Genomic DNA, 16,469 nt, shown 5'->3' with positions numbered 1-16,469 from the left:
GTAAAAGCCATCCGCTATATTTCGGATACCCCTGTGGTGTGGCTCCACTTGTGTGTGTGCTTTCCTGAGAACACTTTGAACAAAGACTACAAAGGAGAACCCTTTTTCCTAATTTGCAGTTAATATAGAGAAACAACAAATGGAGAAACGCAAGCTTCCTGACTACTCCTTTATCATATTAAATTATTTATTTGGGAAGTTCCAACCCACCGGTTTTGCCATGGTCCTTTCGTCTCTCTAGGAAATTCAGTTTGGTGAAATTTTATTGTGTCGTTCTTTTTCAAAATTCCAAGTTTTTAAAAGTTCAAAACCCTAATTAAATTTCTGTGCATCTCTTTAAGTTCTTTGGGACCTGCTGTTACTGGAATTAAATTTTACATTCAGTGCTGGCCCATGGAGTGTGTAATAACCAGACAGAGAGGAACTGATCATAAAACCATATGAATACCTTGGAAGAAAGTAAAATGTTTGGTTTTCTATGCACAGGGTCAAAGCTCTAGCCCAACAATCATCATTTCATCAGCAAACATTCTCAGTAGATCAAACATGTCCTTGAACCTTCCTAACTTGTGTTCATGTCTCGGTATGTGTATAAGGAACATTTGGAGGCTTCGTGCTTAGCATTTTTCACTTTTGTTTTCATGTGATTGTGGAGGTGCCTTTGGCATTTTTTTAAGACTAGAGTTACATTCTTGTACCACGCCCTTGAGCTTTTCTCTGAATCCACTACACACCTGAACATTTTTTCTTGCCCGTCATTTCTGCCTGCAGATGCCAAATTAGTTTATGTCACTCAAAGAGCTTTAGTGGAGGTTAATGCCTTTCCAGGCAAAGTGCAGGTTACCGGAAAGACAGAGCCAAGCAATGGGAACTCACCAACGTAAAGGAGCGAAGGCACATTTGGGGCCACATCTCATGAGAAGGTTAGGGTCTGCTGCACCTGCCCATCTGCCAGTATCTATCTGCCAGTATGTCCCTGTCTTTCCTGATTTCAGATGCTGATGTAGATAAATGCTTTTCTAACCAAAATGAAACAGGATGGTATTTAAGTCAACCATGAAAATAAGCTCAGACACCTGTGCCCCACCACCACCACCTGGAGAAATCAGGACCAGCCTGATCTGAATCAGGCAGGAGGCCAGATGCAATCAGGTTCCACCAAAAGGAGAGATCGAACTTCGCTCCCCCAGGACCCTCCAGACTGCAGAAGATTCTGGGAGGCCAGAATTGAGCTGGGCTCCCAGCTCTTCAATAAAGTGGGATTCTGTACAATAGGAGCAGGGAGAGGGGAAAACGGCAAAACCTAATCATTCTCTTAAAGCTCCAATAGGAGTTCCCGTTGTGGCTCAGCAGTAATAATCCAACCAGTATCCGTAAGGATGCAGGTTCGATCCCTGGCCCCATTCAGTGGGTTAAGGATCCGGTGTTACCATGAGCTGTTGTGTAGGTCGTAGAGGAGGCTTGGATCATGCGTTGCTGGGGCTGTGGTGTATGCTGGTACTGCAGCTCTGATTCAACCCCTAGCCTCTAGGAACTTCCATATGCTGCAAATGCGGCCCTAAAAAGCAAATCAAAGAGAGAGAAAAAAAAAACAGCTCCTATAAAGGGTATTTCTTTATGGACTTTATTTTTAGAGCAGCTTTAGGTATGCAGCAAAATTGAGCAGAAAGGTCAAAGCATTCCCTTGACTGGGTATCTTGCAGTCCCCTCTCACACAGCATCTCTACCTGTAGAGTCCCAGAGCACTACGGATTGACACGCAAGGCAGGACACACACTGGACGGCACCTTCGAATGGGCCCAGAGTCATTCAGAGACCCGGTGAGGACTTGCCATCCCCACTGGTCCAACATGGAAGCCCACATGGACCTGACAGCACAGAAGGGTCCTCGGCGCCCCTGGGGTCCGTCAAACTGTCATTTCTTCAGTACAGCTATGCCTTGCTCTAAACAAAGTTGATTATATACTTAAAACCTGACTTATACCAAGTGTGAATTGAGGGGTGATCCATCTTCCTACCACTTTCAAAGACAAGCTCCCACCTTCTCCAAGGTCGAAAGTCATCAAGACTGCCCAGAGCCTCTGTTCCAGGCAGTCCACTATCCACAGTGTCCTTCAGAAACATCCCTAAGCCGGGATGTCCCGGGTCTCTAAGCCATGCTGTCCCTGGGTCTCTAAGCCATGCTGTCCCCGGGTCTCTAAGCCGGGCTGTCCCCGGGTCTCTAAGCCGGGCTGTCCCCGGGTCTCTAACCGGGCTGTCCCCGGGTGTCTAAGCCAGGCTGTCCCCGGGTCTCTAAGCCATGCTGTCCCCGGGTCTCTAAGGGTGCCGGGCTAGCATGCTGTCCCGGGTCTCTAAGCCATGCTGTCCCCGGGTCTCTAAGCCGGGCTGTCCCCGGTCCCTAAGCCGGCTGTCCCGGTCCCTAAGCCATGCTGTCCCCCCTAACCAGGCTGTCCCCGGGTCTCTAAGCCGGCTGTCCCCGGGTCTCTAAGCCGGGCTGTCCCGGGTCTCTAAACCGGCTGTCCCCGGGTCTCTAACCAGGCTGTCCCCGGGTCTCTAAGCCATGCTGTCCCCGGGTCTCTAAGCCGGGCTGTCCCCAGGTCTCTAAGCCATGCTGTCATTCAGGAGCCTGAAACATCCTCTCTTCTTTCTAAATACAGAGCTCACTCTCTAGAGAGCTCTTGTCGTCGTTCCGCCTGCTTCATGCACACTGCCGTGGCATCTCTAGCCTCTCCTCCTTCTCCTGGCCCTTTGGGTCAGTTTCCACACCATTGCCCATTTAGGCAAGTAACGGATGTGTATCAAGCATGTACCATTGGCAGAGCTCTGTAACAGGCACCCCAAACCTGGTTATTTCTTATGACTTAATCTTATCTCCACAAATAGACTACAAACACCTTAAAGGCAAGACTATGTCACCTTGCTAAATCCTAACATTACCACACACAGCGTTAGCACCCAGCAGGTTCAATACCTTTTACAAAATGATTCTTAGCTTACCAAAATAATCACTGGTTATTAAAAATAAACATGCCACAGGAATATATTGTACCACACTGGGAACAGAGCAAATATTTTATAACTAAATGGAGCATAACCTTAAAAATTACACGTCACTCTATTTTACACCTACAACTTACTGCTGTACCGCAGGTTTTAAAAAGTTAAGGAGTTCTCTTGTGGTGCAGCAGGCTAAGGATCCAACGTTGTCATAGCAGCAGCTGCTGCTGGGGCGCAGGTTGGATCCCTGGCCTGGGAACTTATACATGCCATGGGTGCAAAAAAAATTTTTTTTTTAATAAAAAATACTTTTTTTAATTTAAAAACAGTTACCGATTGATTTCCTTACAGAGAAAGTTCTCAGATGTGCTCAACATATGGTTCCACAAACATATGTTTTTAAGAACGTCTTTGTTGTATGAAGGTGGGTGTATGATATGCACTTTCAGAACCACTAGATTTTTTTTAGGGAGCATTTTTTTCTTTTTTATAGCCACACCCCTAGCATATGGAAGTTCCCGGGACAGGGATTAGAAGGAGCATTTTTAAATGGGGACTTTCATGTTGCAAACAGGAGTCCTACCTTTGGAAAGCGTGACTAATTCTAGGGAGAGGAGGAGGGGATAACACTGCAGCCAAGGCCATTGGGTTCCGCCATTTTATTTATTTGCAGGCTTACGAGAAAGCTTTGAGACTGACCGTCAGGCAAAGAAGGAAGTGAGCTTGCAGCAGAAATTTTCTCTAGCTCATTCTTTGGCCAGACTGTGACCCTGCTGCAGCAATCATTCAGAGCTAGATGGGCATACGAGAACAAATTTAGTGAGCTCTGTGTTAAGCCAGCTTATCCCACCACCGCTTCGTCTTCATAGAACAAGGAAATCTAGAAAGGCGATTTCATCCTCTCAGGTCCGGGCCTGTCCTTCAGGGTCCACTGGGTCTAGTCACCACGGTAAACCATTCCCAGTGGCCGACTAGAACCCTTCCGGTCTAGGGGTTGCTCTGCCCCTCGGATGAGCAGGCAAAAAATTCAGACTCAAGCTTTTGATTCTGCAAAACTGAGAAGCCTATACTATCTTTACATTAAAAAACAAACAAACTAGAAACTGGAAACTCAAATGTCTAAGCAAGTTGGCAGAGGTTTAAAGCAGCAAGTGGAAATGACACCCTTCGTGGTGCTGATGATGCAAAGGAGATGACAGACACTTCAGCTTTCTGTTCTTAACTCCACTTGAGCAGCTGCCAAAGGAGTGAAATGGGCTGAACTTCAAACGTGTGAATCGCATCCAGAGGGTCTAAGTGTATGTCCCTGTGTGGAAAAGGAGAGGGGGAGTCCTTAAAGGTGACTTCTGTTCCTAGTACCTCCCCTCCTTTGCTCAGTCCTTTGCCTGATGTGTTCCAGGCTTGTCCTCCCTAAATTTTAAAATTTCCGTGACAAGTGACTTGTTCTCCCCACAGCCCTTTGAAATGCCAAGGGGTTTCAGGACATGAGGGCAAACTTTTTTTTTTTTTTTTTTTCAGCTCTTGTTGTTGTTGTTAATAAATTTGATTGGCATAGAGCTGACTTGGAAAGTTGTGTTCGTTTCAGGTGCACAGCCAAGTAAATCAGTAACACATACACAAATAGCCGTTCCTTCTCGCTTGTTCTCCCCCGTATTACACAGTCTTGATAGATTAGCCTGTGCTGTACAGCAGGTCCCTGCTACCTATCTATTGCACACACAGTAGCGTGTCAATGCCGTAAACTTTTTCTAAAGGAGAGCCTTCTTGGCTCGCACGGGGCCGGTGTCCAAGCCACAGCGAGCTGTGGGGCCGTGTAGGTTTCAGCTGCACGTGTCGGTGTCAACTCCACGCGTCTGTTTCAACTGCACGTCGCCTGTCTCTCCTTGCAGCTACCTCATCCCTGAACTCCCAGCTCCAGCAGCTCCAGCAGCTCCAGCAGCTCCAGCAGCAGCCGCCGCCCGCCCCGCCCGGCAGCCAGCACCCGCAGCCGGCCCCGCAGGCGGCCCCGCAGCCCCAGCAGCCGCCGCCGCAGCCCGCCCCGCCGGCGCCGCAGCCGCCGCCCGCCTCCCAGCCGCTGCCCGCGCCCCCGGCGCAGACCCCGCAGCCGCCGACCCCGAACCAGCCGTCTCCGACTCAGCAGAGCGCCAGCCCCCCGCAGAAAGCCAGCCAGTCTCCGGGACACGGCCTCCCGTCGCCGCTCACGCCACCCAATCCGCTGCAGGTAGGCTCCCCGCCCCGCCCGGGGCCCCGAGGCCCTGGCCGCCGGGTGGCGCCCTCCCCCGGGGCAGAGGGCCCGCCTAGCTTGGCATCCACGTCTGCGGCGTCTCGCTGCAGCTCACCTCTTAGACGGAGGGAGAGAGGGAGCCAGAGCAGGCAGCCGGGGATGCATGTAAACGAGGCAGAGGCCCGTCGAGGTGGCCCCCGAAGGATAAATGTCAGCTGTTCCCTCCTGTGAGAGGCCCGTCCTGGAAGTGCGCTTGGAGCCTGTAATAACTCCTCTTTATGATACTTCGTGAAGGCAGCGGAGATAGCATCCAATTAAAATTATTACTAGCAGAGCTTTGTGGCCCCGTGGAGAACCGCGTCTCCGGTCCACGAGGCAGGGCGGTTATTTCTCCAGATTATGAATACGGCAGTGTCTCACTCTGAGTGCTCGGCGCTCTTTTGTTTCTGTTTTTCTAAAGACTCTCCGGGGTTAGGAGGGTAAGGAAATCAGCCCGGGTCTCTGTCCCAGATTCCAGCCATTACTCCATGGACCAACAAGTCCTCTAAATTCATGCGGAGAACCTCAACAAATAAGCATCTTTCGAAAACAATAAAGCTGCTGTATATTTACCTTATTGACGTGAGGCCGAGGGCTTCCAGAAGAGCCTTTCAGGCTAATCAGGAAGCTCATCTTTAATCTGCTGTCCCTGGGAAGCCATGGCTAGGAGCATTCAAGAATAGGTAACTCCAGCGTCCAGAAACTCCTAGATGCCTTTAAAATAAATTGGCTTCAAAAGTAATGACTACGATGTCAACCCATCAGACCCAGAAATTAGTGGCTCAGTGTTTGACTTCAAAAACGTAAGAAATCAAAAAACGTAATGATGGTTTTTTTCCAGTGAGATTTCAGATGGTCTAGTGTATCTGGAGTAGGATGACCTATACCCCACAGAGGGAGCAGCCTATGTCCTCCTCTCAAATGCCAGCCCACCTCCCTCCTTCGCCGTCAGTCCAGCCCCCTGCCCCCGACCCGGGGACCGCAAGAGGGATGGTAGCCCTAAGTCTAAACTGCGAAGTGTACGAGTCAAGACAGATTGGCCTGCAGGCAGGAAGAGGAGAGGACGAGGGACTTCGTATTTCAGAACCAACTTCACGTCGTGTCCCCTGACTTGGTTTCTGTGGGCTTGGAGTCTCAGAGGGTGGCCCAGGATTTTCCCAGAAATGGAAACATTCAAGTGAGATGAGGAGTGGTGTGTTCCTGGGAACTCAGGTCATGGCTACTTTCAATCTGAACATTTTCCCTGAGTCAGATTTGCAGGTATGTGGGGGGGGTTTGTTTTTTGTTTTTAATCTTGCAAGTATTAGACAACAAGCTTTGACATAAGGCAGAAAAGAACACAGGCTAAAAAAATTTTTTTCATTGTACACTTGACATATGGGGGAGAGTAGGTAGAATCAAATTCATTGACCGCATGATTACAGCAATCCTAATGTTTTCAGCATTGGAATTCAGCTCTGGTTATTCCAAAGAATGGATTTAATGCTTTTTTAAAGAGCAGTTAAACGAGATATGCCTCAGCACCCCATGACTAAGTACTTCCTCTATCTGAGTCATCAAAATAGGTGAAATTACCAAAGAAAACACTTGCCCCGATCTGAAGGATGAGATTACTCATGTTCCCAGCGGCTCTGTGTAGGCTGATTGAGCGAAAGCTTTGAGTTCTGCAGACATAGCCTTCTCTGAAAGCTGTCAACAGCTTATAAATCTCTATCAGCCAATGAAAGACGAGGGCAGACCACCCCTTCGAATGGCTGTTGATAGAACTTTAGATGAAATGACCACTTAGCCTCATGGAAATAAATTCTTTGAGGAGAATTCCCAAAGTTCTCCCATGGTTTCCCACGGAAACCCAGGAGATGGTTCATTCCGTTTCTGCAACCCAGGAAGGCTCAGAGCCACACTTATTTCTTTATGACCTTGAGAGGCTATCCTAACTTTTCATTGCTGGAGTTTGAACTGATAAACTTACTAACTTCCGCCAGTTTGTCAGTTGGTCAACTTTACTCCTTTCTTCTGTGGGTCCAGCGGATGACCACTGAAGGAGTGAGTTGGTGAGATTTCGTAAATATTGCTGAGTAGATGGAGAACTAATTTTGAATAAGTCTAAATCAGTAGGAATGTTTTTTTTTTTCCCTTTCGCTGTAGGCATGTGTAAAGAAATGGAGAATGCCATGGTTTTGACATACTGGTTTTTGCTACATTAGCTAAAGGGTTTTGAGTTTGTGGAACATGAAATATTTGAACTTTTGAAAAAGAAAACTGTTTAAAAGGAACTGCAAAGACATTTAACTCTCAAAGGTAATGGTTTTTATCAACTAGAATAAAGTGATTTCATTTAAAGATGATTAAGAGAAAAAAGATAAGCTAAATTCATATATGACAGCTTAAATTCTATTTTACAATTCTTTATTTTCTTCTGGGCTTTGGCCTTTTACATTATTCAAAATCTTTCTGAGAGATATGAGTTTAGAACCTGCAGTCTAGGTTGTCAGAGAAAGCCAGTAATTCAGAAGGCCTTTTGTTTTCAAAAAATTTGAAGGGTAATAATCATTTCTAAAACTGTGCAGATGCTGTCATGTCTTCAGGAAAAATAAAAAATGAAAATAGCTTATATAGGTATATCTGGTGAGGTAATTTCTTGAGAAACAAATTAATAGTACTGGCAGGTAGTAACATCCTAGACTAAAATTCTCCAAAGAGTTCTGGTGAGGTTTTTATCTAATATTATAAGTTTTTTTCACTCTTTTACCCAATTCCATTAAATGGATTGCATTTACAAAACCAGGTTGTTGTTTCAAGACACATATGAGTCTAAATTCTCATCACTTCAAAGGACTAATTTTGACTGCTCAGGGTATAGGAGGGCTGATGGTCCATCATGGACGCCAGAAGCTGGTCCCCAGAAGCCTGTCTTTAAAGTCTTCATGGAGACACAAGACCCATCCACTCACCATTTCATTCTCAGGAAGGATGAAGAAGGGAGTTCCAAACAGGGCTTATATGTGCGAAGATCTTCAGGGCCAGGCAAAGCAGGCTTGAGTGTAAAGCCCAGAGTGAGATGTCGAGAGCAGTGTGCAGGACCAATAAAATACATCTGTGCGTTTAACTGAACCCTTAGGTCCCAGGATGGGTATCAGTCCATATACTCATTCTTGCTCTAACCCGCCTGCCACGAGCTGCACCGGAATCTAAAACCAGAGATGCGGCCTGTGTCAGATAGGAGCACATTCGAAACGAAAGTGGAAGCAACTTTGGGGAGGGGAACAGAGAGGGTCTCATCATCCTGGGTAGAAAAAACAATACACAGTTTTAATTTCAATATATGGTAGTGATGTGATAAAGACCCCTTAAGCCTAAGAAGGGTGGACTGCCTCCTTTCTATGACTTTTGGGATGGCTTTTCTGGAGACAGTTCTTGGGAGTTTTTAACTTGCACTAAGGAAACCCCAAACATTGTCCAAAAACCGCGAGTAGTCCTGAGGGACCTGGAGATGAGCTGGGCATGGTTGGAGCCTCGTCATGGTGCCACCGAAAGATGGAGCTTGAGGGTCCGAGCTTGTTCTCACTCTGACCCTGTTTCCAACTAACTCACAACTTTGGACAAGCTCCTTGGGCCTGGTTTTCCTCATCTGTTCAAAGTGTAGTGTATATGACTTTTGAGATCCTTTGAGTCTATGATCTAAATGTTGGTAGGCCTCTAGAGTTTTACCGGCTACTGGAAAACCGATGGTCCTGAAGATTCTCTGAGTATTCTTCAAGGTCAGCTTACGTTCTTCCCACTCAGCTGGGTGACGGAGTAGCAGGAGAGTGAGGACAAATGTAACTGGGACAACCACAGCAGAAGCAGATTTTATCTTAGCCAGAGAGTCCGCATTAAGGTCGAGTTCTCATCCTCTGAGAGTCATCACTGGAAACTGGTCCCAGATGGCTTTTTCGCACTCCAACGTTAGAGAAGCTTAAGAAACCAAATGCTGCGTTTAACCTCGGCCTTCTGCGTACTGCCTCGCCTGGCAGGAAGCGGGATCATCTTTCCCTTTCCTTGCTATAGTGCACATTTAATAATAAAAAAATACAGAGGGAGAGAGATATCAGTGGCAACAGGGGAGAGAAGCTCTCTGTGCTTGGATGAGGAGTGAGAAGCACAGTCACCTCCTCCGAGGTGAAGTGGTTAGAGAGTGAGCGTAAATTATTCTCCCCCACGTGCATTTGCTGATGTACAGGTCTTGTGACCACTCAGACAGCCAGGAGTAAAGCTGCGTTCAGATTCCGCCTCTGCCAGGCAGCGGGCCCAGCCTCCTCATCTTCTCAGGTGGCGTGTTTTCCTCCTGGCAGATTTTCAGTCCCAAGTTTCAAAGCCTGTGAGCGATGGAGAGGGTGGCACATGAGCCCTTTTTCAAACCAAGAGCCCAGAAGTCATTAGATCTGTGTGGTTGCCATCCTTTTTTTCCCCCTTTTTTTCTCTTTTTCATCCTTTTCCAATTGTGACTCCTTCCTATAGAAAAGGTCTAAGGCCCAGAGCCATCTCCCTCTCTCCCCAGAAGTTAGTCTTAATTTAATACAATACTAGTCAAAGCTTTGTAGGCCTAAGTTTTTTCATTTATCCTTGGGGGGGGATAAGATTAAATACTTTCTGGAACTCTTTCCTCCTTTTGGAGTTTCGTGTTACAAACCCTAAAAATCAGTCGGGTGCCCTGTATAGGTACAGGGGAGAAAAAACTCTTTTCTCCTCTACTTGTCCTGGATTCTCAAGCGGGGGGCCTGTAAACTAGATGAGCAGAAGACAGATGAATAAGAGACGAGCAGGAGCTCATGATGAGCGCGGCACCCTGGAGCCCTCGGTGATGAGCAGCCCAAAGGGGTAGTTAGAACTCGGGCTTGCGTAGGGGCCGAACCAAAGCACCGTACGTTTTAGAGAAGCAAACAAAACAGAGAAAAAGGACTGTGACTTCCTAGGGGTGGCGAATTGTGGGAAGGCAAATATATGGGGAAACCAACAGTCGACAAGCAAGATTTGTTGCACAGATTCCTCTGGTGCCATCTCTGGGCTAAGAGTCTACAGACTTGTCTCACGTAATGAACTCCTGTCCTTCCTGAAGGGGGGGCACCTTTACAAATGTGTGTCTTGCTTTTGGGGAAGATGGGAGGATGGCAGAGAGCCTTTCTTACATCTGATGATGCCTCCAGCTCGAAATAACCCTCATGCCAAAGTGGCATATTTGGGGATAGCACATTCTGCTACCTTTTGCAGGCATGGTCATATATCCCCTTTGTGGCCGTTGTAAATTCTAGTAGAACTCAACCCCCACAGGGCTGAATCGAGTATAAAATTCTTCTCACCTCAACCAAGACTCAGGTAAGACGAGAGAAGTGTCCATGTCAGGTGCATAATTCAAGGTGCACCCCAAAATGCAGTCATCAAGATAGATAATACTTTAATGCAATATTTGAACAACTCAGAATGAATGCCAAAATCCTTGATGAGCTGAATATCACATTTCAAGATAAATAGGATCAGTCACCGTATTGAGCCATGTTGGGGTCTGAAGCAAAAGGAAAAATCACTAACTCTGATTTTGTTGGTCATGACTTTTTTTTGCATTCATTTTGATTTTTTTCAAATATTGCATTAGATGTCATTCATCTTGATGAGTGTGTTTGGGGCATGCCCTTGACTTTTGTGCCTGAGATGAGTACGTCATTTGCCTGAGCTTGGCTACCAGCTGTGTAAATTATCTACTTAGCAAATATTCTCCAAGGTCAGTGGCATTCTGTCTGCTGGAAACTTCAGCCAGATCTTACATGCCACTTTCTCATTGAACTTGAAAATCACACCACATTTTGTACAGTAGAAAATCAAGTGCAGGAGTTCCTGGTGTGACTCAGCAGAAATGAGTCCAACTCATACCCATGAGGACGTGGGTTCGATCCCTGGCCTCACTCAGTGGGTTCAGGATCCGGCATTGCCATGAACTGTGGTATAGGCCGCAGATGTGGCTCGGATCCCAAATTGCTGTGGCTGTGGTGTAGGCTGGCAGTTATAGCTCTGATTCAATGCCTAGCCTGGCAGCTGCCATATGCCGTGGGTGCAGCCCTAAAAAGCCAAAAAGAAAGAAAGGAGGGAGGGAGGGAGGAAAGGAAAGGCAGAAAGGGAGAAAGACAAGTGCCTCTTGGGCCCCGGATTGGGGCAGGGAGATGGAGCAGACACTCATCCTCCTTGTGTGTTGGACAGGTCCAATGAGCCAATCATTTTTATTGAATTGGAATGTTCTGACAATCAGATAACTCCTTTGGCCGATACTTTTCACTGAGCTAATTTATGGCTTTATGAAATTAAGTGCGTTCAGAGAAAAACATTTACAAATTTATGTCTTGCTTTTAGGCGAAATAGGAGGATAGTGGGGAGCTCGATTCTCAATTGCCTTCAGCTCAAAATAATTCTCATGCCAAAGTGGCGTATTTAGGGGTGGCATATTCTGTATTGCTATGTAGACAACATTTTCCCAGAGCCATCCAGGCTATCAGGACCTTCTAAAAGTCCTTATAGAAGGACTGTGGAATTGTCCACAGAGAGTGAGTAAGGCTTCCTCTTGGGCTCAAGGACCAAAGAAAACTTCATTATTATGGATGAGAAAATCCATCCACGCCCAGAGAGTTCCCATGAAGATTAAAGGTAACATACTAATGAAAACGCTTTGGATGCTGTAAATTTGTTAAGTAAATGCTGATTATACCACAGACATGAAAGCGTATGAATTTATGTCTGTTCTCATGGCCATCCAGTACATTGAGGTCTTCATGCACGAGTCGCTCATTCAGCAGCAGGAGGTCAGGTGAGACATGGCGGTCCCTTTGCCCAACAATACTCAACACTGATAAAATAAACAAAACATCTTTTGCTCCATTCTCTACAAGGCACAATTTTTCCTTTTATGAAAGAAAGAAAATCTCCTCTAAAAAAAAAACCACTCTGTTCACCATTACTGACATTTCAAAGAATTTATTACAAGCATTTGAGATCCAGGAGGAACAACAAAGTCTATATTGCTTTGAGAGTGGCAGGGGAAAAATTAGTTTACCGAGAATATACTTATATACCGTGGTGCTTCTCTGTCATTGTCTAGATTTGCCATTCCTGGATACCGTTCTGCACATTAGTCAAATCATGTAGAAAGGGGTTTAACAAAGCAGGTGGCATGTCCATACCACTGACTCTGGACGTTCATTGTCAAGTAGCGATGGATGGAGAGGGTGCCAGACTCAACGGGGGAAGGGGAGGGGGCAGCAAGGTTCCTACAGCGTTGGAACATGGAGAGTTACACTTTTGCAGGAAACCAGCTCCGCTCTGATTGTGAGAGTGGGACAGACCCCTGGCCTTGTCTGCAACGAGTCCAGCAGTGAGTGTGGGGCCACACATCCCCAGGTCCCATCACTGATGGAGGTGGCTGATAAGCTAATCCCCAACTCCAGTTCAGAATGCTCCTGAAACGTTCTGCCTCCATGTGCACAGATGCAGGTTCGCGTGGCAACCAAAATGTGCTGGTTGGCATTTTGCTCTGAATGAGCAAGGCATAGCCTGTATTTATGTTAACCTGATGCAATATTCTTGTGTTTTCATGTGCAAATCTTATTCCTCATAATTTGGCCTCAATTCAGTCCCCGTGAGTTTGGGGTCAATTTTCCCCAAACTTTTAAATTGACTCCCAGCATATGGGCTTGCAAGTGAATATTCTCCACATGGTAAAGAAAGCACTTCGATGGTTATCTGCGTTTATTAAGCACCCACGGTGCCCTGTGCCCTTAAGGAAGGTTTGTACTATAGTGTGATTCCATTAGAGCCAACGTGGTCTTTAAAAGCAGACAGACTTGGGCTCAGATGCTGGTTCTCCCAGGAAGTCAGGTGAGGTCAGCCCATCACCTCCATTCCCTCGTCGGGGTGGAGGGTTGACCAAGGATTAAATAAGATGATGTGTATGAAAGTATCTAGTTCAGCTTCTGATAGCTGGTGCTCAAAAATTATCAGTATCCTGCCTTCTTTTTCCCCTCCCTTGACTGTAGATATTATAATTCATGGAAGACTATGAAACAAGCAGACCCAGTCAAGGTTGGACAAAAAGAAAAAAATCATGTGACTAAAAATGCACGTGTACACCATAAAATTATGCTCGGCACACTACGAGAGGCCCCCTGTAAGCTAGGATGCAGCTAATAACGCACGTGAGTTTTGTAGCATCAGAGAGACTAGGAGGACGGCCAAGGAGGGGGACTTAGCAGAGGGCGGGTGGAGGCATGGAGAGCAGGCGGAGGAAAGTGGAGCCGTGTGCTCGCATCATTTGAAAGAATCCTCACTTCAACCCACAGAAGTTCTGTTTCTCCGTCAACATTAGCGAGAACCGACATTTCCTGTATCCTTCTAAATTCCCAAGGTTGTGGTTTTTGATGTGTAAGTAAACCGGAAGAGTCTCGGTGATGCTGGTTCGGCCTCTAGCGAGCTGTGTGACCTTGGGCAAGTCACCTAACCTCTGGGACTCAGTGTCGCTTAGTACAGGAAAATTTACACTAAACCATCTTTAGGTCCACCCCAGCTTCACATTCTATTTATGGCATCACCCCCCAAAAAAGGTGGTTTGTTGTGGGAAGAAAGAACTATATGTGCACAACACGAATGCAGGACTCAAGAGATGCTCCTGATAATATTTGACTAACACTGGCAGAGTGTGTTGAAATTCACCAAGTGGGCTTTATGTGCATTATTTCATGCGCTGTCCTCGTGGGCTCACAGCTCCAGTCAGGAAGGACCACTATCATTCTCCCACTGCATCTGTCTGCGCATCTTATACTCTCTAAGGACTTCGGCCTCTCGTTTGCTCCTCTCACCATAACCCAAGAGGGGCAAACAGTGTCTTCATTCAGATCCGAGGAAGGAGGCTGTCAGACTTCAAAGCACCTCCCTTCGTTTTTCACTCCTCGGCCAAATGTTCATTCGGGTTATTGGTATGGTCTTCTTTCCTTACTTGGTTGCCAGCATTTTTTCTTTTCTTTTCTAGTTTTAATTTTACTGAAGTATAGTTGATTTACAATGTATTAACTTCTGCTGTACAGAAAAGCGACTCAGATACACACACACACACGCACGCACGCACGCATGCACGCACGCATATTCTTTCTCACTTTCCTTTCCATGATGGTTCATCCCAGGATATTGAATTTAGTTTCCTGAGCCACGCAAAGGACCTCGTTGTTTATCCATCCTCTATGTAATAGTTTGCATCTGCTGATCCCAAACTCCCCGTCCTTCCCTCTCCCACCTCCCCTCCCCCTTGGCAACTACAAATCTCTTCTCTATTATCCGTGAGACTGTTTCTGTTTCATAGATATGTTGATTTGTGTCATATTTTAGATTCCATGTATAGCTGATATCATATGGTATTCGTCTTTCTCTTTCTGACTTACTTTACTTAGTATGAGAATCTCTAGTTGCATCCATGTTGCTACAAATGGCATTGTTTTATTCTTTTTATGGCTGAGTAGTATTCCATTGTGTATATATACCACATCTTAATCCATTCATCTGTGGATAGATATTTAAGTTGTTTCCATGTCTTGGCTATTGTAGCTAGTGCTGCTATGAACATAAGGGTGCATGTATCTTTTTGAATTAGTTTCGTCTGGGTATATACCCAGGAGTGGGGTTGCTGGATCCTATGGTAATTCTGTTTTTAATTTTCTAAGGAACCTCCATACTGTTCTCCATAGTGACTGCACCAATTTGCATTCCCACCACCTGTGTAAGAAGGTTCTCTTTTGTCCATATTATCTCTCCAGCATTTGTGGTTCGCAGGCTTTTTAATGACAGCCATTCTGACTGGTGTGAGGAGTTTGTAATTTATTTGCATTTCATTGATAATTAGCAATGATGAGCATCTTTTCATATGCCTATTGGCCATCTGTATGTCTTCTTTGGAGAAATGTTTGTTTAGGTCTTCTGCCCATTTTTCAGTTGGGTTGTTTGTTCTTTCTGGTATTGAATTGTATGAGCTGTTTGCATATTTTGGAAATTAAGCCCTTGTTGGTTGCATCATTTGCAGATATTTACTTCCAGTCCATAGGGTGTCTTTTCATTTTGTTTATAGTTTCCTTTGCTGTGCAAAAGCTTATAAATTTGATTAGGTCTCACTTGTTTATTTTTTGCTTTTATTTCTGTTGCCTTGGGAAACTGACCTAAGAAAACGTGGGTATAATTTATGTCAAAGAATGTTTTGCCTATGTTCTCTTATATGGCTGCCAGCATTTCCTAAAAGGAAACATTTCCGAAAGTGTCCTCCACAAAATGCTAGTCCAAAGGCATTTTATTGAATAATGGTTCCAGGGTTGGTAGGTAGGTGGGTAAATAAGCAGATAGGTGCTAGGTGGATAGAGAGATAAAGGTTGGACAAGGTGTGCTGCTCCTGGATTCTTCTCGATAATACTGAAAACTAAAAACCTCCTGTAGAAAAGATGTCTCGTTGATGTTATTTAACCAAGAAATACTCAAACTTATCTAACCACTGAACCTTTCTCACGCAACCCCAGTAAACATCCCACGGGAAATCTAAGGCTTCTGTACCGAAGCATCCACACAACTAAAATCACCTTGCATTTCCTTACCTAGAGCATCATGCAAAAAGCCGTAGATCTAATCCAATGGACTGGACAGTGGAGAAAAGAATGTGTAGAAAGATTGAGGAAAGAGGAGAAGGAAATACTCAAAACCAAAGCAGGAGCAGAGAAAGCTGACGCCAAGGGTGGTGCTTACCTTTGGCCATGAGCAGAATCACCCTATCAAAAAAATGAAAGGAAGGTCTGGCCGGGGTGCCCTCAGGGCAGCCGAGGTCTTGGAGACCTTCTCCTTCCAATGGTCCTCCCTCCCTCTCCCCTTCTTCCCTGCCCATTGCTTCACCTGTTCACACCACGGCACCTGCAGTCATGTCTCCCCAAAGCCAAGACCTGGAGAAGTGGCAGCAGGTACCACTCAACCCCATAGCCCTGGCAAACCCATGGAGTCACCAGGACAGGGAGAGGCACGTCTTTCCTCACCTCACCTCCATCCTCCCATCTTGTGACTGAGTCCAGGAGTCAGGAGATTCCCCAGTACCCTGCCAGCCTCATTCTGCACCCCTGTGTTTTAAGAGGGGGCATGGATTCCAGACAATGGGTCAATTTAGTCTAAA

At 46.0% G+C, this 16,469-nt stretch overlaps 1 protein-coding gene across 3 annotated transcripts in view; it reads left to right on the top strand.

Annotated features, from left to right (window-relative positions):
• Nucleotides 1–16,469, top strand: part of POU6F2 (POU class 6 homeobox 2) — a 486,796-nt gene that overhangs the window by 337,921 nt on the left and 132,406 nt on the right. For all 3 annotated transcript variants that reach the window (XM_021079083.1, XM_013985842.2, XM_021079084.1), the window contains exon 5: nucleotides 4,887–5,218. In XM_021079083.1, coding sequence (XP_020934742.1) covers nucleotides 4,887–5,218 — 332 coding nt within the window. The remainder of the gene's footprint in view (nucleotides 1–4,886; nucleotides 5,219–16,469) is intronic.

Source organism: Sus scrofa, chromosome 18 (assembly GCF_000003025.6).
Source record: "Sus scrofa isolate TJ Tabasco breed Duroc chromosome 18, Sscrofa11.1, whole genome shotgun sequence".
Classification (NCBI taxonomy): domain Eukaryota; kingdom Metazoa; phylum Chordata; class Mammalia; order Artiodactyla; family Suidae; genus Sus; species Sus scrofa.
This window is presented reverse-complemented; position numbering and strand designations above follow the sequence as displayed.